This window comes from Embiotoca jacksoni, unplaced genomic scaffold (genome assembly GCF_022577435.1).
Source record: "Embiotoca jacksoni isolate LCO1_2020_lvr unplaced genomic scaffold, fEmbJac1.0.p SCAF_20, whole genome shotgun sequence".
In the NCBI taxonomy this organism is placed as follows: Eukaryota; Metazoa; Chordata; class Actinopteri; family Embiotocidae; genus Embiotoca; species Embiotoca jacksoni.
In genome coordinates, this window is record NW_027185341.1 from 4,082,380 (window position 1) to 4,105,281 (window position 22,902).

Consider the following 22,902-nt stretch of genomic DNA (forward strand, 5'->3'; position numbering starts at 1 on the left):
AGTACAAAATATAAGATGTTAATTGGTGTTAGACAGGCTAGTTATCTCCCCCTGTCTTTTCTGGCATTTTGCTAGATTAAGTTTACTGGTTGGTGGCTCCAGCTTCACATTTGAAAATATTTTAAAGCTGCATCTCTGTTCTCCCCGAACTGTCTACCAGAAAGCAACAAAAAAAAGAAAAGAAGCAGCATATTCTCCAAAATGTCAATTCTAGACGTTCTTCATACTCCTCCATCTAAAATATTTGAACTCTTTGAATAAATGTTACACACGGAGAAGGCATGAATGTCTTTATAGTGCCGACTGCTGAAATCACATGAGTGTAAAGGTGCCAAAATTCAAAGTCTGAAAAAAAAACATACAATATGTGTCTGATCAGTTCAACAGAGTCGATCGTCAACGGCGGACGGCATGATGAACTTTTTAATTCTTAAGTGTCCGCCATTTTGTTGGATCCACTTCTGTGCCACACATCTGCCAAAGTATTAAGTGTGTTAAGAGAAACCACACGACGTATTCTGAAACATTTGTTGATCCCGCTCTTAATGCGGGTGTACGGGGTGATAACTGAAAGATTAGTCTCACTCCACAAGGCCCAAGATGAAAACGGATCAGTTGCTGGTCATCTCGGTGTATTCTGCGTTTCTCCAGCAAACATCGAAGCCCAACAGGTTTCGTCAGCTCATTAATCTCATCGGGCTGTAAATGCGCAAAACCCTTTTCGCCACCACCGTATCCTCTTGTCTCTCCACCTTAACACGCTCTCACTGAGTGCTCCTCTTCTTGAACTCCTCAAGGGTGCCATCAGTCTCTCCAGAATCCTCGCTCACCAGAGGGGTGTGGGTGACTTGAGTGCCAGGAAAGCTTTGAATAACAGAGAGAGAGAGAGAGAGAGAGAGGGGCGAAATAAAAGGAATTGCCCCGACAAGCCCCTCAGTCTTCCAGCAGCAAAGAGGAGACACAGGAAAAAGCCATGCCCGAGCCAGTCCCTGAAGGTATGCAGATACTTTTTGTAACAGCCTAATTCATTGTAATTAGTCTGGAGACTGGGTTTCAGTGCCACTGTTGATGCTTGAATTTAGATAACCTGGTTTGAACTGAGGTGTATTGGTTTGAAATAGATGGAGAGCAGTAATTACCGGAGGATGTTGCAGAAATACATGATTCGTATTAAATGTTTCCAGGTTTATGTTTGCAACATTGTTTGTATTTTGATGTATGCTCATATAGTGCTTTACACAAAGATTCAGGATGATCATTTCATGTTTGGATTGTTTTATTAAATGCATACATTTTCAAATGAAATGGAAAAAGGAGAGACGAATGGTATTAGCTGCTTGATGTATGATGTCTGCTGTTATGGCATAAGACACAAGCAGATGGCTAAAAGTAAAGGGAGTAAATGGTTTTAGTTGTTTATGATCAAACATTCGGGGAAAGCAGTGATGAGCTTCACAGGGTTAAAACTATAGCTAAACTGCTTTACACAGGACAAGATGATCTCATTCATCACTGTAACTCGTGCACGTGTATCTTGATGACAGTTTCACCCACTTTCATCCCATTTCTGAAGTCATTTTTACACTGACTGACAAAATGTAAAATAGAACAAAATCTTACAATTTAGAAAAATAAACAATATCCCTTAACAAATGCAATTTTAAGCCAAAAATGTTGAAGTCAAAGTAACATTTCAAACCAAAATACTTACAAATGTGATAAAAATAAAAAAAAAGTCCAACATTAGTTTATAAATCTGATGATACACTGCTAATGCTTTTAATATTACAGTTGCTAGGGAGATAAGGCATGAAGAAATGCATTATATCTCAATATATAGTCCATAAATAATCACAGCCAACTGTTAAAAAGGATATCATCAGGGTCAGTATGTTAATGACATCAGTGCTGTCTTGTAGACGAAATTGGAACACTTCCAGAAACAGCTGTGTGTCTCCGGCTATATGTGTCTCTCTAGGGAAGGCCAGTTTATGTTACTGCACATAACTCATTTCAAAGTTTGAACTCCCCATTAATGAAAAAGACATTGCAGTCACTTTAAATCCAAAATTCACAGTCAGAGTCTGTTTTATTGCATTATCGTAACTAATTCTTTCACATTTCATGATTTCGCTGTCCTGCACTGAAAACCACTTTCTCATAAACAGTTGCCTGGTGACGTTCACCTGGTGGTAAAGCAAGAGGAGAAATGTCGCAGCAGACCAGTGTGTCAGTTCAGTTTTACAGTCCAAGATTGCAGAGAAGAGTGTTGCGCCTCTCAAGCCCCCTGCATCTGATTTCTACACTGACCGTGCTGTGATAACAGGCTTTGCTGGGGTTGTTAGCACGTTGTTCCTAATTCTGCTTTGCAGTATTTGATTCTCTTTCTCTACGTCTGCCCTTGCCCTAATCTTTTTAAAGATCTAAGCTAAGCCCTCTTTATTTTTATCCCAGAAACATAACCAGGCACTACTTTTATTCACCATATACAGTAACAGTGTTTATCTGAGTAATATGGATACTTTCCACTCACTCTGTATCCGCCCCACCCTCCGCCCTGTCGTTCTGAGCCAAACTCAGCTGCTAAACTTTAACTGTGAAGGTCAGATGACCTACCGCTGTTTAGTTTTTAGCTGCACTTCAGAAACCCTTGATGTGATATTTGAATAGAAAAGACGATTTTTTTTTTTTTTTTTTTTTTTTAACAGCTCGACGTGTCTGACGACCATTTGAAAGGATGGTGGCAACATTTTCACGACAATGTAACGCCGCATATTTTCACACATTATTAATTATTTTCTGTATTTGCACACAAGATTTGTCGAGATGTTTTCTGCTTCACTCGATAGCAGCCATATCCGGCCCTCAGCTAACAGCTAAAAATACTCTGCACTAAGCCCCGACATTTTCCACCCTTTTTTTATTTTATTTTTCTATTTTTTTTTCTTCTTGGAAGTTCCAAGTTTCACACACCCCAGCGTATCGGGTTTTGCTCTGACACTTTTGCAGCCCCAGCTGGGATAAATCATGATGTAATCTGTCACTCGCTGAGAAAGTTCCTTTTTGGTCAGCAGTGGCGCTGCTCCAGTGCAGTCAATCAAGCACATGACAGTTTTGTAGTCAGTGGTTGGAAGTGATGCTATGATTCATGGCCGTTATTCCTTTCAACGTTTCATCTTGATGTAACACTATGAGAGCAAGTTGGGCCAAAACTGCTCCGGTCCTTCACCACTGTTTATCTTCTTCGGGATAAAAAAAAAAACCAAACTCTAACATGAAATGATAAAATGATGAATCTTGGTGAATGAATCATGTTGTCTTAAAATCAATCACTGTGATCCCAGAATCTCTACAAAAAAGCCCCATTACCAAAAACCAAGCTGGATATAAACCTGTTGTCACTCCCGGGCTGAGTGGCAGGTCTCTAACTTACTATTTAAAGACGGCGGTAGAATGATAGGTCGTTAAGAAACACGCATATGACTCGTTTTCTCATTCCAACTCAAACGTTTCAGCTGTCTGTATATCTCAGTTTGATGAGGACAAAAGTACAGATTAGCCTTTGAAATCGTTACAAACATTTTATTGTTTCTTGTAAAAATGAACAATCTTCTTTTTAGACTAAATATCTAAATTTAAAAAAAGCGAGCTTTACATCATGTAAACAGAAGAAATAGGAAGTTTCAATTCTTTGGCACGTTGGCCAGATGCAGAATTAAAGCTCAAATCATAATATTTAAAAATGAATCACATTCACTGGCATTTATATATACAAAATATGTTTGCTCATAACATATCCAAACTAGCATGCATTCAAAGCTGGTTTATTCAGATATCTATAAAAGCAGACTAATGTTTGTGGAAGGACATCCAGAGATTCTCAGGTTTGCTCAGGTCAGGCCACCCAATACACATTTGTGTGGTCATTAAACACACACTAAATCAGACTATCAGTGATAAATGTGAAGACCTAAACTGAAAGCAAACAAAAACACTTGAGGTAGAAAAAGGACACATGAAAATGTATTTTTGAATTATGATGGAGGACAAAGAGGGATATTATATAGTGCTACAGAGAGCGTACACGCCCTGTTAGACAAATTGAAATATGAGAGAGTCTCTCTGGACAAAAGAAAATACCCCAAAAATATAAGTTTACACCCAACAAGCATATCATACTAAAAATCATACTAATTATACAACTAGCTCAACTCTGCATGTCAAACCACAGACGGTGTCGAAGGGGGACATTTAAACTGTGAGGAGCAGCTGTTCAGAAGTTCATTACTCTTGCTTTATCATAAACTTGTTGAAGATGATGGAGATTCTCACCCCCAAGTGGATTGACTTAGCAGATGTTGGTGCAAATTTACACTCCATGCAGGTGTTAACCCTCCTAACAGGGTGTACGAAGTATTCCTACCAAAGACTTTCTGTGCCGAGTTGCATTCCGGTTTGTAAGTGTTGGATCATTTTCCCGTTTTGTACTGGGAAAAATAACAAGCCATCATTCCTTTTAAAGACCGTTTAGCTGTTGGCAACAAATCACATGAAATAACGCAGGTGTAGAACTAAATTCAGTGCTATCAGGACTGCACCCGTTATCATGAGGACCCAGCTGAGCAGGGTTTTCTCGAAACTATCTCTTAAGTATCGGGAAATCAAATGCATCTGAACTTTGGAGCAGCTTTTTAAACAGAGGTAAAATAAATCAGGATTTTCTTCTTTTTTTTTTTTTTTTTTGTCACGGCAGCAACGTTGTTTAACAACACCTATTTTAGCCAGTAATATGTGACAAACCTTAATTAAACAGTGAAGTGCACAAGGTCAAATTGGCCAGACTATTCAAGGAAACGAGTGCGCAGCTCACGAGAACGTGGCATGACTTCAAGAAGGTCATAAGATACCGTGCCTGGCCTTTTCCAGCCGCGGGGTGGCGGGGGTGGGGGTGGGGTGGGGGGGTCACTTGGAGAGTTGGGGATATTATATGCCTCTATTTCAGTTGAGGCTTTCCTTTTACCAGATTTAGGTTGAAGCAACAATCACACGCCCAGATCATTATAAAAAAAACTTAAATGAAACCGTTCCAGGTCAAGATATCAGTTTCTAATATTTGTTTCAAAATATATATATATATATATATAGCCATCAGTTTTAGACAAACACCTATTTAAATGTCACAATTAAAAGGAGTGATATAGTTAAAGATCCAACGTCTGTTTATCTTTTAAAGGTAAAGCACACCCCAAGCTACAGAGGAAGAAAACTATCTACAGATGAATAATGCATGCATGTTGCTAACATTTCTGATTGCATATGAACAGAGTATGCGATGCATCTTTGTAATCATTTTCTTCTTCTCTTTCTGTTTCTCAGCAAAGCCGGCGGGGGATGGTAAGTCAGCTGCCCCACAGCATTTGCCTGCTGACCTTTTGTGCGCCTTACATTATCAGAGAGACGTGATCATAGCTCTCACATTTTCACTTTTCACTCATGTCAACCGCTTGTGTCAAGCAAACGCTGATACTGTGTAAATCAGCTCGCACCGCATTATTTATTCATAAACATTTATTTATTTTTTTTGTCAGGAGAGCGTCTTTTATTTTATTCATGTATGCCAGCGTGCTACTGTACTGCATGTGTTCTGTATTTTTTTTTAACCTCCAGGCGTTTCACTGGGAATCTGTTATACCATACATTACAAGATTACGGGAACTGTTTACTCAACTGACTTTAAATTATGTAGCCGCACAGACAGTGCACTGAGAAAATTGCTTTGGTGTCCACGGGCTACAGTTGAGTGTGGCCATGTGATAGCGGTCTGGATTTTATGTGACACACTGATGAAATCCATTTGCTCAGCTGTTGGAGTGTCTCTAATAGCCTACCTGTTCTCCAATGGCGCTACCATGGTGTTACTTCTCATTTGCTGCCATGACTAACAAAAGATTCACTCATTTTAGCCCCGGTGGAGGAGGCTGAAAATAATTGCCTTCTGTTTAAATTTTTGTGACTTTGAGTGCATTTACACATTGTTAATATGTGACATGGAGTGAGTGGAACCGAGTGTTTGGAAAAAATGCGTTTGAACTAATCAGTCAGGGTAATTATCTGAATAAAATCCAGAACAAGTAGTTTAACTATAGATAATAAGTCGAGCAATTACTGTGTCAAGAAGATAGGCCTTAAAGTCAATCACATCACGAGACAACATGAAGCTGCTGAATGGGGTAATGCAATTATTATGCCACTCTTGTTCAGCGTGTTTGCATTTCTTGGCTAGCCTGCAGCATGCATCACTTGTGCTAGCTAAGACTACTTCAAGAGTGTGCGGGAAACCACTTCATCATCACAATCACCGATCGAATGTCAAAAATCAGTTGCCTGTACATGTTCACTGCAACATGGGAGTCCATTTTTCTTCCTGTTTTGTCGTGTGCTGATGACCATGTTCTTGTTTCCTTGTTGTCGCTGTTAAAAAAAAAAAAAAAGAAAAAAAAGTGGATTTTTAGTTTTTCAGCATGTTTACTTTTGTATCGTTAAGAAATGATTCTTATGTATGAAGTGAACAAGACGTCTGTGTGGATTTGAATGCATTACATTGCATTATTACATTACATTTCATTTAGCTGACGCTTTTATCCAAAGCGACTTACAATAAGTGCATTTCAACCATGAGGGTACAAAACCCAGAACAAGAATCAAGAAAATACAATTTCTTCAAGAAAGCCAAACTACAAAGTGCTAAAAGTAAGTGCCATTTTAAGGGCTGCTAAAGTGCTACCTATTCAAGGTAAAGTCGGAAGAGGTGTGTTTTTAGTTTGCGGCGGACGATGTACAGACTTTCTGCTGTCCTGATGTCGTTGGGGAACTCATTCCACCATTTAGGAGCCAGGACAGCAAACGGTCGTGATTTTGTAGAGTGTGAGTGTTTAGCTCGCAGTGAGGGAGCACCGTGAGGGAATGCACTCCGACTGACTGCAACTGGATGCATTTTCCACATCTTTGAACTCTCTCTCTCACAGTGACCTTTGGGTTGTATTTCACTGCAGGCATGTGAAGTGTGAGGAAAAAAAATCTGCAAGTGTCTGCGTTTTTTTTTTTAAAGTTTTTCCTTTTTTGTTTTTTTCAATATTCGTTTCATTAACGTTTTCCAGGTCTCAACATCTTTCTGTTTTCAATCTCTGAACCATGATTTTTATTTGTATAGCTAAGCCACAGCCAGAAGAAGATGGTAGGCACATCTTAGTGACAAGGAATAATACACACATTCCACAGACATTGTTCTTCAACTTCGATTCTTCACTTATTACTCCATATAGTGAATAATTACAGTCTGCATTGAAACCTAAGCTAACTTCAGTTCATTTTCCTTAGATGCACCCCCTGCAAATGGAGGTAAGACAGAATCCTGGGAATGAATTGACATCGGATGTTTTGGTTTAATATATGCACATGTGTAATCCATTCTATGTATTCACATAGAAGTGCATACATGAGCCACACTGTGTGGGAATTACAGTATCTGCATGACTCTTGTGTGTTTAACTTTTGGTTACACCTTCATGAAGTATTTATTATGTTTTTTCATTAATATGCAAAATTCAACACATGTTCATTCTAAAACAACAGAATAGGTTATTTGCTAAAATTACATACAACAGGTTGCCAAAACCCTCCGAGACTGTTCCTGTTGTGCACGTACAGATTGCAGCACACTAATACTCACAGAGCAGGAATAAGCAGTATCTTCTGTGAGCAGGTATTCACTTACGTTGCCTGATTGACACCAGCACCGGAGTTACATGCTTTCTCGAGACTAAATGTGCATTTGTGACATCATCATGGACATGAGCAGAGGACGCGCATCAAATTCTTTGTCAATCTCGGGGAAACCGGCAATGGAGACCCTTGAAATGCTTCAGAAAACCTACGGCGATGAAGTAATCAGCCAGAAAAAGGCTTCTTTTCTTTTTTTCTGCGATGTTTGCATATAAAGCAAAACATCACTTTCCAAGACTGAAGAGGGCGCCACGTCGACATTCACGGGGTTGTCAACTGTAAATTTGGCCCCCTCGGGTCAGACTGTCAACACTGAGTTCAGCTGTGATTTTCTGAGGTAAAACATCCGGCATCAACAACCTGACCTCTGATGCGATGGCACATGACAACGTGCCCACTCAGGGTATTTGTGTTCTCCAAAAATTTGACCCAACATTTGATGCTCTCTGCTCAGGTTTTAGGGTCCATGGTGAAATCGCACACGCGTGGTAATTTACGCCTGCTCCGTGCGCATCACTGAGTCTTCGGGCTTTGTACCGCTGTATAGTACCAGCAACGGCCTTACTGAACCTTTTGTCGTCCTGGTCACCGAAACAGTTTGGGTGTGTTTAGGCACCAAAAGTGCTTGGTAAATTACAATTATTTATATGACATTGAATGCTTTATGTTGTTTTTCCTCACTGGACTGATATACACGTATACTGTATAGTATATGTTATGCGTGACTTTACACTCCATTTGGTTTTACAGAGCAGCATTTGCAACATAGAGTTTTGTAATCTACAGTTGAATTTCAAAGTACAGTATACAAATGTACTGTATTTTTATTTGTTTCCTCTGTTTCTACTGTGAATTTTTATTTTTTATATTTTTTTTTAATATTTTGTATTTCTATGTTTTACTTATCTACATATAAATTTGTTTATGCATGCGATAACTCTGAACATGCCTAAAGGAAAACTTTGTGCCTGCAAGCTGGATAGGATTTTGGTGATTTTTAAGGAACGGTGACGGCGCATGGTGCCTCCATTATAGCTGTTCATTTTTGGTTTCTGTTGCAACTGTACGTCTTTTCGTGCAACAACAAGCATTTGCTTCATGGCTGCTTTTTTCAGTTTCGTTTGCTTCCTTGTCTGCAGCAGATTCAGACGCTGATGGGGATGGTAAGAAAAGAGCAACATTTATATTAACATGTCTTTTGACGATTTACTTTTGTCCCTCCAAGCATTCAGTTTGAGTGTTAACAACATTATCTGTAGTATCATTTTGATATTATGTGCTCGTCAAGATGTGTGACATAATATATGTGTTAAGTGGATATGGGTCTATTTCATTACTTGAAATCTTTTTGAATACTTCAGTTTGGACTGATTGTAGGCTTTATAGGCAATTAAGTACATTTAGCAAACAGCAAAGTTGTGTGATTATCTTGCACAATATCTTAACTTGATATTTTATGGAAACAAGGTTCTTATTTTATGACCTCATTGTAATCTGTCGAGACAAAGTAGCACTCATTGACCAAAATGTAAAAAAAACAACAACTGTGTCTCCGTTTTGGTGTGACACAGAGCTGATAGCGAGATGTATGGTCCTGCATACTATCTTACAGATCCATTTAAAACCCCTCAAGCTAAAAAAAAAAAAAAACACCCGGCAGAGCGTGCAGCTTGTTCCAATCCAGTAGAAGCTTCCCTCAGAACAAACCACACGACACCCCACCACATCCTCAGCTGTCATCGAGAAAACAAAGAGGTGGTATATTGGGTCTTGCCGTCTTCGTCTCATTCACCTGTTGTGTCTCCTCCCGCTCGTATGTGCCGTTGCTACCAGACACGTCACTCGCAAATTACGCTGTTTATGTTCAGCAATACAGAATTAGTCCCTCAATGTGAAAAGTCCTTTTCCTCCCATCTGTGACCTCTGATACCAGCTCTCTCTCTTGCTGCTGTCCCTTAGGCAATTTGAACAATGAGAGTAGAAACACAGCTGCGGTTCAAGTGTGACACTCATCGTGTAATAATGGCAGCTGTTGCCGTTAACGTACCAAGTGTCATCTGATGTGATGACACTTTTTATGTTTGCTTCTCAACTGAGCAATACGCTGTATTTGGAAACTGAAAGGAGAGGTCAAATAGCATCAAGTCGTCCAAGAAATCGTCAAACTCGATGGCTCCAGCAGTACAGGTTCTGTACATAGGGTCATGTCTCGGCAGCTCGCAGGCATCGACATGGTCTACTAACACATGTCACAGCCATGTAGTGTGATTCTTAAGTCAGGTGTCTCAAAATGTCAGGGATGCACTGCAGCTCAGATTTTACAAGCGAAACTCGAGAGCTGCTGTTCATGTTACAGCGCCTGCCACGGTCTTTCAGGGCCGAAGCTTCCAGAGCAATGAGTTTAGTGTCTGCTCTATTTTGACTGACTCGGAGGAGATTGGGTGGAGAAGGGTTATGGAAGTGTCAAGGCTTCGGGGGAACGGAAGGCTGCTAATTCCTTGTGGTGCCTTTCAAATGTGTGTGAAATGTCCTGCGCTTGCTGCGCCTAAGGGGAAAACACAGACATTAGCAAGCTTTTCATTTCCCTGCTTGGACACCTAGGTGAGCTGAGAGAGGTGGTAGTGCCAACTGAGAAATCCATAATCTTTTTTTTTTTTTTTTTTTTTTGTGCTGCACAGTACATGTTGAGAAGAAGTCTGTAGTTTAGATAGACTGGAGACTGGAGCTTTGCCAAAAATACCAGGGAGATGACCAAAGTGTTTCCTCTTTGGGCTGTTTGGTGAGGCACAGATGATGTATGCAGAGGAGAGGAGAGGTGAGAAGCCACAGATTCCTTCAAAGGTGGCATTTCAGTTGCGTGTCCTCACAACAACGCTGTTATGTGGGGGAGGTTGGCTGCTAAGCTGAAACTCGTCTGTAATATGGCCTGCCAAGTGAAAAGGGGAGGTTCAAGCAGCCGGGGTGAAGCCTTTAAATGTTAAGTTTGGTTACTGACCTGGATGTCACCTCCTATAAATTCCTTGTGGAATGGGTCCAGTGATGTCAGTCCTCCACAGTTTTTTCCCCATTTGTGAATCTTTTCTTAGAATTTATGAGCGTGCATGCCACCATCTCGCCTCCATAAATGCCCATCACTGACTGTGGGACTGGGCAAGGTCCTCCAGCTGTGGCAACGTTTGTCCAGAGGGAGGAAAGGTGTACCCTGCTGCACAGGACCCAGGCAGAGCTCAGCATATGAACTATGGCATACAGAAGAGAAGAAAAAGATGAGCGTAGTGGCAGAGCGTAGCCACAGAAAAAACTGGAGCATGATATAAAGAAGTACAAAGGTTGAGCAAGTGCAAAGCCTGATCTGAGGGAAATTTGCATGCTTCGTGGTTATTACTATCAGCGCATGATTCCCCCAAGCACCATTTCTCATCAGCATCCAACAAGCTACGTTTAGCTGGGTGGTAGCAAGCTACGCTCATTTTGCCATCAGTTTTTTTATTTTTATTTTTCATTTCTACCATTTGTTTGATCCCTTGTCCTGACTCCAGAGTTGGTATTGCACCACGCTGAGTTTGCCTTCAGTGTCTATTAAGAGTGGAGACTGTGTGGGTAGTGCTTATCATACCAAGGCTGTTTAAAGCCATACCCACGGGGGTATAGTGTGTTTGTGTGTGTGTGTGTGTGTGTGGGGGGGGGGGGGGGGGGGGGGGTTATCATCACTTGGCCAACTGCAGTCTCTTTTGGGGGCACTTGTACTCCTAATAAATGTCAGCAGGAAGTTACTGCCAATTTCTTTAACAAAAAAAAAGAAAAAATAATTTGAATCTGAAAATCCTACCATGGAAACCTTTTGACTGTAAAGCTTGCCTTGAGTTGAATTATTCCAATGGTATCTTAAGCGCAACAAACTTATATATTCATAACACGTCAACGCTGTGAACAAAAAATATGAAACACTTAAAAGTGGGGACACTTTAAAGTCATATTTCAGTGGTTGGTTTGAGCAGAGCGGTGTGCACATGCTCTGTAAGGGGTAAACTAATCGCCCCTTTTGTGACGAGTTGCCTTACAAGATCAGTCCAAATGAATAATCAAGGTAATTTCAAAGACTTTATCCCAAGTTTTATGATGAAATGTACAGTAATCAACATATTTGATTACTTTCTGTTGGCAGTCATGATCTTACCGTCATGAATAAAATTGATTGTTTTTAACTGTGTGGTGTGATAACGTAATAATTTTACAGAATAACCACTCTGTAAATGGTGTTCACTTGCCTTGTTTAACTCATGAGTTATTACTGACTTATGGTACAGTATAACTTGAATTTGTTATACTTCCATATGTTGACTGAGGATATTTATATTTTTATTGTTGATCCACAAAATGTGGTAAAATGTAGAACTTTCCATTCTATGCGTTAGTCAAGTATCCTGTTCAACGAATAAACATTTCTGAGGGGCTGTGTGCGCCTCTCTTTTGTTATTGATTGATAAAATATGATTATTTATTGGGACCAGGTCTTCTCACCATTGGAAATTTAAGCAGGGAGTCACACTGTAGCAAGACTTAACATTAGACGCTAATGCCGATTCCCAGTGCATTGTTTACGGAGTTGTCTGTTGGATTGGACTGGGGTAGAAAGTGCTGATGAATGGAGGTCAGCAGGTGCACTTGCTAGAAGTTTTATACTTAGCACAGTCGGTGTCAAAGCATTCTGGAACTTCTAATTGGTAAAGATACTTCCTTGCAGCGATTATATGTCACTGGAACTTTAGCTTGCCTGAACACGTGAGACACTTTATCTTCCAAGACTGGGAGGGACAATCCCTGTTGCTGCCTTAATGGCAATAAATCAGGTAAGCTGTCGGTCATTGCAGGCGATTGAAAAGTGACCTGTATCAATTCTTCTGAAAGCCTTATTGAATCATTTACTTTTTTTAAACTTTGGACAAATTACAAAACAATTAGCATATTACGGTATTTATTACTTACTGCATTAGAATGATGTTTTAGAAAAGGCTATTTACTAAATCTTAGAAAGGCCTGAGCCTCGTTAATGGTGAATGTGGTTTGAAATCAGTTGTAAAACTTTGGGACAACTATTTTTGTTGTATATATTGTACAGCAATCAATTTGTTAACTTGATTGCTGTTGGTTCATTTATTAGCATCTGTAATATTTCATATTTACTGTATGTACACAGTCTGTGTGAAATGTGAATAAAAAATTTTTGATGTTGCATAAGAATATCCAAGCATTTCACTGCGTCCTTTGCATTTTTGTTCGTTGCACACTGTGGACATTGTCATTGTAACCGCTTGTGTAGGTTTTTGTTTGTTATGTTTTCCAACACGTGTTCTATGAATCAGTTAGAATTGAATAAGTCACTGAAATTGATTTTTTCTTCTTCTCAGAGTCTGGATCAACTGAGCTCACTGGGCTCTTTCTCGAGAAGCCACCGGATTATGTTGTTGCCGTTGCAGGTTAGACGCTCAAACGGATGGATGATTCATTGTCAAGACAGACAGGAAATTGTAGCCATCCATAATGTATAACCCGAGAACACAATGTTATATGAAGTAATTGTCATTTGCAAATGGTAGGATCGGATGTTACTTTCACTGCCAGGGTGGACTCGACCACCCTGACCAGAAAACCCGCCATGAAATGGCTGAAGGGCAAATGGATGGACCTCGGCAGCAAGGCCGGGAAACATTTTCAGTTCAAAGAAGCCTACGACAGAAATACTAAGGTGTGTGTGTGTGTGTGTGTGTGTGTGTGTGTGTGTGTGTGTGTGTGTGTGTGTGTGTGTGAGAGTGAGAGAGAGAGAGAGAGAGAGAGAGAGAGAGAGAGAGTGAGAAACATCAGCACATATATAATCTCGGGCTGGAGCTGCCACCATAGATTCTATATGTGCTGTTGTTTTGATCTGATCCAGCAATAATGTACGTTCTCTGAAACTTCTCATGTTACAGCAGGAGCAGCAGGCGGATATTTTGTCAGCCTTCGAAAGAGAGTGTGTGTGTGTGTGTGTGTGTGTGTGTGCGCCAGTGTGAGAGAGGCTACCATTACCAGTATTGTGTGATCTGATCCTCTTCTTTCAGAAGTCATTAAATCATATTCTCTCCTTTTTAGATTTATACTTATGAAATGAAGATCGTTAAAGTGGTCGTTGGAGATGCTGGGGGCTACAGGTGTGAGGTGACGGCAAAAGACAAGTGTGATAGCTCCACCTTTGAGATCTGTGTCGAGGGTGAGTGAAAACGGACACCGGCCCGCTGGAGCTGCCACAGATTCTATACGTGCTGATGTTTTGATCTGATCCAGCAATAATGTGCGTTCTCTGCAACTTCTCACGTTACAGCTGCACAGCAGGAGCAGCAGGCGGATATTTTGTCAGCCTTCAAGAGAGCGTAAGTGCCCTGGGGTTTGGGTGGTTGAGGGAAAACACATACGTCGACTATTTATAACGTTTTCCAGTGTGTGTGTGTGTGTGTGTGTGTGTGTGTGTGTGTGTGTGTGTGTGTGTGTGTGTGTGTGTGTGTGTGTGAATGTCTTTCAGCACGTTGGTATGACAGTAGTAAATTTTATCTCGTGCCATGTCAGGGGTATGCCTGATCTTAGTTACATAGTATATTTAGTTTGCTATATGTCTGTTTCCTTGCGCAGGGATGCTGGGGAGGATGAAGGAGATCTGGATTTCAGTGCTCTGCTGAAAGCCACTAAAAAGTGAGACATTTAAACACTATTTGGTTTGCAAAATTATCATGCGCACAGTATGATTGATTCCTTTTAAACATCCCTTATTGCTTCTCCAGTCCTAATTGCCAGCGTATCCCTTTTCTTTGACTGTCCAGAAAGAAGAAAGCTCAAGAAGAGAAGCCAGAGATAGATGTGTGGGAATTGCTTAAGAGTGCCCATCCAAGCGAGTATGAGAAAATCGCCTTTGAATATGGCATCACTGACCTGAGAGGCATGCTGAAACGTCTGAAAAAGATGAAAACGGTCGAGCCCAAGCACAGCGAGGGTAAGTTGGGCCCAGCGAGGGGGGGGGGGGAAAGCAGTCGGGGAGTATTTGAAGTATGACAGAAATGAATTAGGAGGTGAGATTTTACCTTAAGGGGATGGAGAAGGAAGGACAGCAGGGGAGAGAAGTAGGAAGGGCACTATAAAAGTGAATTGACAAGATTTTGTGACATGATGAGTTGAGTTTTTCCTCTTTCTGTCTGCTTTCCCAGCTTTCCTGAAAAAACTCGAGTCTTGCTACTCAGTGGAAAAGGGCAAGAAAATAGTCCTGACGTGTGAGGTGGTCGATCCCAATGTCCCGGTCAAATGGTTGAAGAATGGCCAGGAGATCAAACCCTCAGCCAAGTACATGCCTTAAAGCATAAACAAACACACCAGTTGTCGTTCGTCCACATAGACTGTGATAAATTCCATGCAAAATATTGCTTAATTTGTTTGAGGCTGTATCATATAAATGATGAAGAGGGACTTGATTGGCAGTGCTTTACAAATATCAAGCTAAAATTGTCTCCTCCAAAAAGTCCTACTCCGTAATGATGTTGCCAACATGTTTTATTTTTAGCCAGTCATAAGGACCCCCCCCCCCCCCCCCCCCAGTGGGTTAACCATGTCTCAATGTTAAGACATCTTGTGCCCCGAGTACAGAAATGCAGATGCAACTCCAGGACAAAGACCTCTACATTTAAAGGTCTTAATGTAAAAATAAATCTGTGGCCCAGCAGAAAATTGAAAATTGAAATACCCTTACAGAAAAAAATTGTTTGCCACATGGCACACATGTGATCACACGTATGACACATATTTACCACATGGTGCAACGTATGATAACATGTGGAAAATATGTGGGGAGGTTTTCACATGGGAATCTACATGGACTTTACACATAACACCATAAAAGTGTTCCCATGTCCAAAATACATTTTTACACGTGTCATGTTGATACCTGATCAAATGGGTTTTTGCACACGTGAAATGAATATGTTTTTCTGCAAGGGTAGAGTCTGTTAGACAACGTTAAACCTAAATTAAATATGAAGGGTTTGTTAGAAATGGAGACATGCATTTTTCTTTTTGATAAAAAACACTTCAACGCTCTGTTTGACTCTTTGATGTTGTGGATTGTCACTTTTCAAGGTACATCATGGAGGCAAACGGGAATCTCCGAACACTTACCATCAATAAGGCAAGCCTGGCTGACGATGCTGCATACGAGTGTGTGGTCGGCGAGGACAAGAGTTTCACAGAGGTGTTTGTCAAAGGTGCATTATCCCTCTTTTCTTTTCTTTCTTTTTTTTTTCATCCTGGCAGTAACAATCTGAGATTACAGCAAAAGAAATGTTAGCTTTGTTATCTTTATTGCATGACACATTGGGTTTCTGCTGAGCTCATGAATTTTAATGTCTCCTTCTGCTGTGTTCAGAGCCCCCCGTGACCATCACCAAGCTGATGGACGACTATCATGTGGTTGTGGGAGAAAGAGTGGAGTTTGAGATTGAGGTGTCGGAAGAAGGTGCCCATGTCATGTGGTCAGTAAATATCTCTACTTGGCAGTACATGCTCAGCCTCGCATGACTCATGGATTTAATCTCTGCCAGAATATACAATTGAACATGTTCTTAATCTTCAAATAAGAGTGAGTCTGTCTGTATACAGCAGCATGTTTTATGGAGTTATTGATCTCCACCTCAATCAGATATATTACATATATCTAAGTTTATTAATTTATGCGCTTGTTGTATCACATGTTTAAATTTCCAGAGCCATAACTGCTTTATAGTTATAGAGATGGACTTATATGGATATTTGAATTAAAAACAAAATAAATCTTGTATTATCTTGCAAAGATATCTGAAACCAATTAAACAGGATCTGTGGATTTACTTTTAATATTGAAAAGCTTAATGTCTGCTTTCAACTACAGAATTTAGGAAACAATTTCTTGATTTCTTTGCATTTGTTTTGCTGTGAGTTTTGTATTTATTTTTAGTATGTAGTCTTAGATCTTTTTAATTGTGAGTGTAGCACTTTTAAAGCAGGTGGCTTTTATTCAATGTACCATAGCAAGAAATAATCAAAAGAAGAAAAACATAGTATCCTTTACATAGTACATTTCCCACAAATTAATACAAAGCATATTAATAGTTTCCAAAGCAACGCTTTAATACTCACTGAATATTAGAAATATTACGGTGTGTCTGTTAAAATTCCAGCAGAACCAGCCTTACTGCTTTTATTTTTTTTTTATCAATAAGTTAGCTCTGCCAACTTTCAAAAAGATATGAAAAGATATTTCCTCTTTTTTTTTCTAGGTTCTTTGAGGATATAGAGCTTCACAAAGACAAAGACTCTACAAAGTATCGCTTCAAGAAGGACGGAAAGAAGCACACGCTGATCATCCAGGAGGCGACGCTGGATGACATTGGAATGTACCACGCTTGGACAAATGGGGGGCACACCAAAGGAGAAGTGGAGGTGGAAGGTACCACAGCAAAACATCAGTCTCACTCAGTCTTTATTACAGTTTTGAGTGATGTACAGATAATACAATATTTGAGACCAAAAAAATGAATAATAATGATGAATTTTAAATCTTTTTTTTTCCTTTTCCTTTTTTTTTTTTTTTTTTTTTTTTTTTTTTTTTTTTTTTTACAAACGATATGCGTTTGCTATATTTAGTGCAGGTTTTCTGTCATTTAAATGTACTATATGCTGTTCAGTGTAGAATATGCAGCTGAATGAACTGCTGGGCCGAGGGCCTAACACCTGTCTTTATAAACTAAGTAACAACTCATGGCAGTGGTTGTCAAGATGTTACCATCTGCAGTCTTATCCTCCTCCTGCCTTCACATACTCCACCGGCCGCCTGATGTGTGCTCTTGTGGTTTTCAATGTTTTATTCAGAAAAGGAGCTGGAGGTGCTGCAGGACATTGCTGATCTGACTGTCAGGGCAACGGACCAGGCCATGTTCAAGTGTGAAGTGTCTGACGACAAGGTCACGGGAAAGTGGTACAAAGACGGAGTGGAGGTCTTGCCAAGCGAGCGCATCAAAATGACTCACATTGGAAGGTACCAAGATGAGAGCAAATCCATTCAGGCTGTAGAAAAACGGAGAAGGATTTTTTTTTTTTTTTTTTTTTTTTTTTTTTTTTTTAATGTAAACAATGTCTTTATTTGGTGAAGCAGATGTTGACCCTACATTCTATCTTCTCTGTTTCAGGTTTCACCGGCTGCTTATTGATAATGTGAAGCCAGAGGATGCCGGAGACTACACGTTTGTTCCTGATGGATATGCTCTGTCACTTTCTGCCAAGCTGAACTTCTTGGGTGAGAAAGACAGAACGATTACAAAGATGCTATTGTGGATGCATTAATCACCAGCAGCCTTCATAATGTTGTCAACTCTTTTTTTTTTTTTTTCCCCCTGTTTCTTTAAACAGAAATTAAGATTGACTATGTACCCAGACAAGGTAGGTAGCCTCAATTTAACTCAGGTCACACATAACCAAAATCAATATTTTTTTCATGCGTAAAAAAAAATCCTATGTTTGGTTCATATCCTAAAAGACCGTCCCCATCATTGTCTACCTCTTTGTATGTTGTATATGAACCAGATCCTCCAAAGATCCACCTGGACACCTCTGGAAACATGGTCTCCCAAAACACTATCATTGTTGTGGCGGGCAACAAGCTTCGTCTGGATGTGGAGATCTCAGGAGAACCAGCACCTACTGTTGTTTGGTCTAAAGGAGATAAAGTAAAGATCTACATGCTGTATATTCAAGAGTTTTCCAAAACGTTGGCACATCAGTAATTAGCACTCAATCGAGCATTTGTAAACAGGGTTAAAATTAGATAAGTCTGCGATTCTATTTCATATTTCATACAGATGAAGGTGTTGGGTATTACTGCAGATGTTTTTGTGAAATAGATTTGAGGGGCCTAAAGATTTCAAAAATTGAATAACTATGTAAAAATGGGGGTCCTGAGGTTGAACCACTGCTCTAACCTACGTAACCCTCTTACCTATAAACCATTTCGTTTCGGGCTGTTTGAATTGAATTGCTCTACTCTGACAATTCACATGACGTGTGCAAAGTTACACTTCATGGTGCTTAGCCACTATAATTTCCTGTATTTTAGCCAATCACAGACACTGAGGGGCGTGTAAGGGTGGAGTCCAAGAAAGACCTCAGCTGCTTTGTCATAGAGGGGGCAGAGAGAGAGGATGAGGGGAACTACACCATCTGTGTCACCAACCCGGCTGGAGAGGACAAGGCTGTGCTGTTCGTGAAGATTGTGGGTAAGTTGAAGATTTTACAGCCAGGTATCAGCTGGCGTAACTTCACAGAAACCAACACGGTGTGCGGTGTTTACGGTCCACCAGTTTTTAACTGTTGTATCTGCTGGATTTGAACTTTTCTGATGTGATCTATGTTAACACTAAATTTCATCTTATTTTAGATGTGCCCGACCCCCCTGAGCACGTCAAGTGCACATCAGTGGGAGAGGACTGTGGCACCATCGTTTGGGAGCCTCCTAAATTTGATGGGGGTGCACCAATCAAAGGTAAATAATACAATCTTTTTATACCTACCTTTTTATACTACAGAATATGGAACATGTGTTATAAAGCAGTACCTGTAAATTTATGTATTTTGGCTTTACCCTCACTGTTTTTACTCCACCAGGTTATCTCATGGAGAGGAAGAAGAAAGGCTCTAGCAGATGGACAAAGCTCAACTTTGATGTATATGAATCAACCACATATGAGGCGAAGAGGATGATTGAAGGAGTCCTGTACGAGATGAGGGTGTTTGCTGTCAACAGCATCGGCTTGTCTCCGCCAAGTCTCAACTCCAAACCCTTCATGCCCATTGGTACGTTTCACGGTCGTCTTTTCCTTCCTGTTTCTCGGCTATTCTCTGTCCTTTCCTTTGCCACCCTTCTTGGGCCAAGTCAGTCTGTGTCTTTCTTGACTCTCTCTTTCTGTCACCTTAAGCCCCAACTAGTGAGCCAATGCGTCTGACAGTCCACGATGTGACAGACAGCACATGCAGCCTGAAGTGGCTTGCCCCAGAAAGGATTGGAGCCGGGGGCCTGGACGGCTACCTTATTGAATACTGCAAGGAAGGAGGTGACTGGACCTCACATTATTCTGACAAGATCATAATTTGGCCTCCGGTGGTCAATTGAAAAACGGATGAAAATCTATAATACGGAACAAAAATACACGATTAAAATCTTACTCGCTGCGATTTACTGCCTGCAATTCTCTTTTATTTTAGACACTGAGTGGGTGGCGGCAAACACTGAACTTTGTGAGAGGCAGGGATTTGTGGTGCGTAACCTCCCCGTGGGAGAAAAGATCAACTTCAGGGTGATGGCAGTAAACATCGCTGGATCCAGTACTCCTGCTATACTGTCACAGCCCGTCACCATCCGGGAGATCGTCGGTGAGTCAGACAGATTTAGAAGTGACGAGAAAAAAGTACTTCTCATATTTGATAGCATTTCGAGTTGACATCGTATATTTTTCAGTACTTTTTCTGATTTGTTTATGCTAATGCTTTGTGCCCTCATTATCATCATGCCGAATCTTTTAATGATATCGGATGTCTGTTTTTGCTTTAGAGCATCCAAAGATCCGCCTTCCTCGTGACCTGAGAACAAAGTTCATCAGGAAAGTAGGAGAAAAGGTCAACCTCACCATCCCCTTCCAGGTTAGACGGGCCGCATTAGCTTGTAATAAAAAAAAAAATATGCATAAATAAATAAAGACATGACATAATAATCATTAGTCGGACAGATCTTGAAACTTATCTTACTCTGGTTCTGTTCCTGTTTTCTAAACAGAAACGGCATCAGATACTATTGTCTACTGCTAGAAAACATGTTTTGGGAAAGTAAATGTCACAACTTTTAGAAAAACGACTGTTGTATTCATAACGCGGGATGACGTTCTTGTGTCATAGGGTAAGCCGCGCCCTGTCGCAACCTGGTACAAGGACGGTCAACCCCTCGACCCCAAGATGGTCAACGTCCGTAACTCAAACACGGACAGCATCCTGTTCATTCGCTCAGCAGAGAGAGATCACTCTGGAAAGTATGAGCTGGTGCTACAGATTGAGAACATGGAGGACAGGGCCTCCATCGACATCAGGATTATTGGTAAAGTTGCCAACACTCGAGCTGATTTCATTTCAGAAATCACTGATGGAAAGAAAAATAGACAAGACGCAGTCTTTACACCTGGAATATACTAACAGTTGTTTAACCCAAAACAGACAAGCCCGGGCCTCCTCTGAATGTGAGGGTGACAGAAGCCTGGGGCTTCAACGCAGCTCTGGAGTGGGAGCCCCCCAAGGACAACGGCAACTCTGAGATTACCGGATACACCATCCAGAAGGCAGACATGAAGACCAAGGTGAGAGAGGAAGACGCGTTTCAGACCTTCATCCGCCTGACAGTAACCTAACTAAATGTCCAGTTACCACCAGCCAGTGTTTGTCTTGGTCTCTTTCTCTCTCTCCAGGAATGGTACACCGTTTATGAGCATAACAGACGGACACACTGCACAGCTTCAGATCTGATCATGGGCAACGAATACATGTTCCGCATCTACAGTGAGAACCTCTGCGGCCTGAGCGACGAGCCCAAGCTCAGCAAGAACACGGTTATCATTAACAAGACAGGTGAGATGCGTTTGAACGCGTCCCTGTGCAGTATATACAGCACATGTAGGCTTTTGTGTTCGTAGTTTAAATTGTACCCTACACTTGCATTTGATCTGTTAATATAAATACGCCACCTCTGCTCTGATTTACCGGATTTCCCGCCCCTACCCCTCTTATCCGTAGATCTGGAGCTCAAACCAACCCCGTTCAAGGAAAAAGACATGGCCTGCATGCCAAAGTTCACTCAACCCCTGGTGGACAGATCTGTAGTGGCCGGTTACAGCACTGCCATCAGCTGCGCTGTCAAAGGCTTCCCCAAGGTAAGCGTTCATGTTTAAAATAGTCTGTGGAGTGTGATTCACAGGAGCAGGCCGACAGTGCCACTTCTCATAAGCAAATTACAATCTGAAGTTTGCTATAAAAGGGACTTGCGCACAGATCTGCCAGCTGTAGCGTTGCTTTTTTTTTTTTTTTTTTTTTTTTTTTTTTTTTTTTTTTTTAATCAAAGGTCATGTTGAACAGCAGCCTAATTAGGAACAAGAAGAGACATTTAAAAGAAAATCCGCTTTATCTAATCTAAGAAGTTTTATCGCACCTGTTTTTGTTTTTTTTAACAATGAATTCAACGTGTCCGCATCGTAGCCTAAGATTGTCTGGATGAAGAACAGAATGATCATTGCGGAGAATCCCAAGTACTTGATGCAGAACAACCAAGGGGTGCTGACCCTCAACATTCGTAAGCCCAGCACCTTTGACGGAGGCAAATACTCGTGCATGGCTGTCAACGACCTGGGCAAGGATGAAGTGGAGTGCAAGCTCGACGTCCGAGGTAAGAGCGGAGAGAGGGAGGAGGCTGCACAGGTGGGAGGGGACAGATGAAGGAGGCAGAGCTTTGGAAATTTGAGCGGGTTGGTGGTGGATTGGATCAGCGGGAGAGACTATGCCTGTGATTGGTTGTTACCCAGTGGGAGGGTCAGGGCTAGGAATAGGGTTAGGGGCCAGTTTGATTGACGGTTAAACTATAAATCACACCATTAGGGCGCGCGTCCCTCCGGCTGATCCCATCTAGCACTACTAAATTGAGTGGACTGATGCTAAAAGCACAAATCGGACTTTTAGCGACGACAGCTGCGAACAATAATCGTATCATTATTCTTACAAAGTTATAGGACAACACGATAGCTGTCATTATATTCAGCCCTTTTTGAACAAAACCTAACACTGGTCACCTGCTGTGTTGTTCCACAGTTGCCACTGACCCGGACAAGAAGTGAGGAACCAACAGCAAAGAATGTAAAATTATTATATTAACGAAACGGTGAATCTCCCACTGTCAGGAGTGCAGTCAATAAAATGTAGTGATGCCTGCTATAAACAATTTGGAGTACATTTTATTTCTTTTTAAATACTTTTTTATGATTATTA

The 22,902-nt window shown here is 40.9% G+C and overlaps 1 protein-coding gene across 4 annotated transcripts; it reads left to right on the forward strand.

The window, feature by feature from the left end:
* The first annotated feature begins 865 nt into the window (after positions 1-865).
* On the forward strand, positions 866-22,855 carry mybpc2b (myosin binding protein Cb). Of its 4 annotated transcripts, none has more exons than XM_069155735.1 (30): positions 866-995; positions 5,377-5,394; positions 7,378-7,398; positions 8,922-8,945; positions 13,191-13,259; positions 13,380-13,528; positions 13,912-14,029; positions 14,141-14,189; positions 14,446-14,505; positions 14,634-14,803; positions 15,015-15,147; positions 15,937-16,061; positions 16,223-16,328; positions 17,112-17,281; positions 17,704-17,869; positions 18,021-18,127; positions 18,241-18,270; positions 18,415-18,557; positions 18,944-19,103; positions 19,265-19,369; positions 19,492-19,680; positions 19,803-19,937; positions 20,089-20,256; positions 20,435-20,523; positions 20,776-20,971; positions 21,088-21,227; positions 21,336-21,495; positions 21,661-21,797; positions 22,120-22,306; positions 22,726-22,855. In XM_069155735.1, the coding sequence occupies exons 1-30, from the start codon at positions 974-976 to the stop codon at positions 22,749-22,751; spliced, it is 3,372 nt and encodes a 1,123-aa protein (XP_069011836.1). In that variant the 5' UTR covers positions 866-973; the 3' UTR covers positions 22,752-22,855. The 4 variants fall into 4 exon arrangements, with proteins under 4 accessions (XP_069011836.1, XP_069011837.1, XP_069011838.1 ...); XM_069155736.1 differs by having other exon boundaries at positions 8,925-8,945; XM_069155737.1 differs by lacking the exon at positions 8,922-8,945.
* Positions 22,856-22,902: the final 47 nt, after the last annotated feature.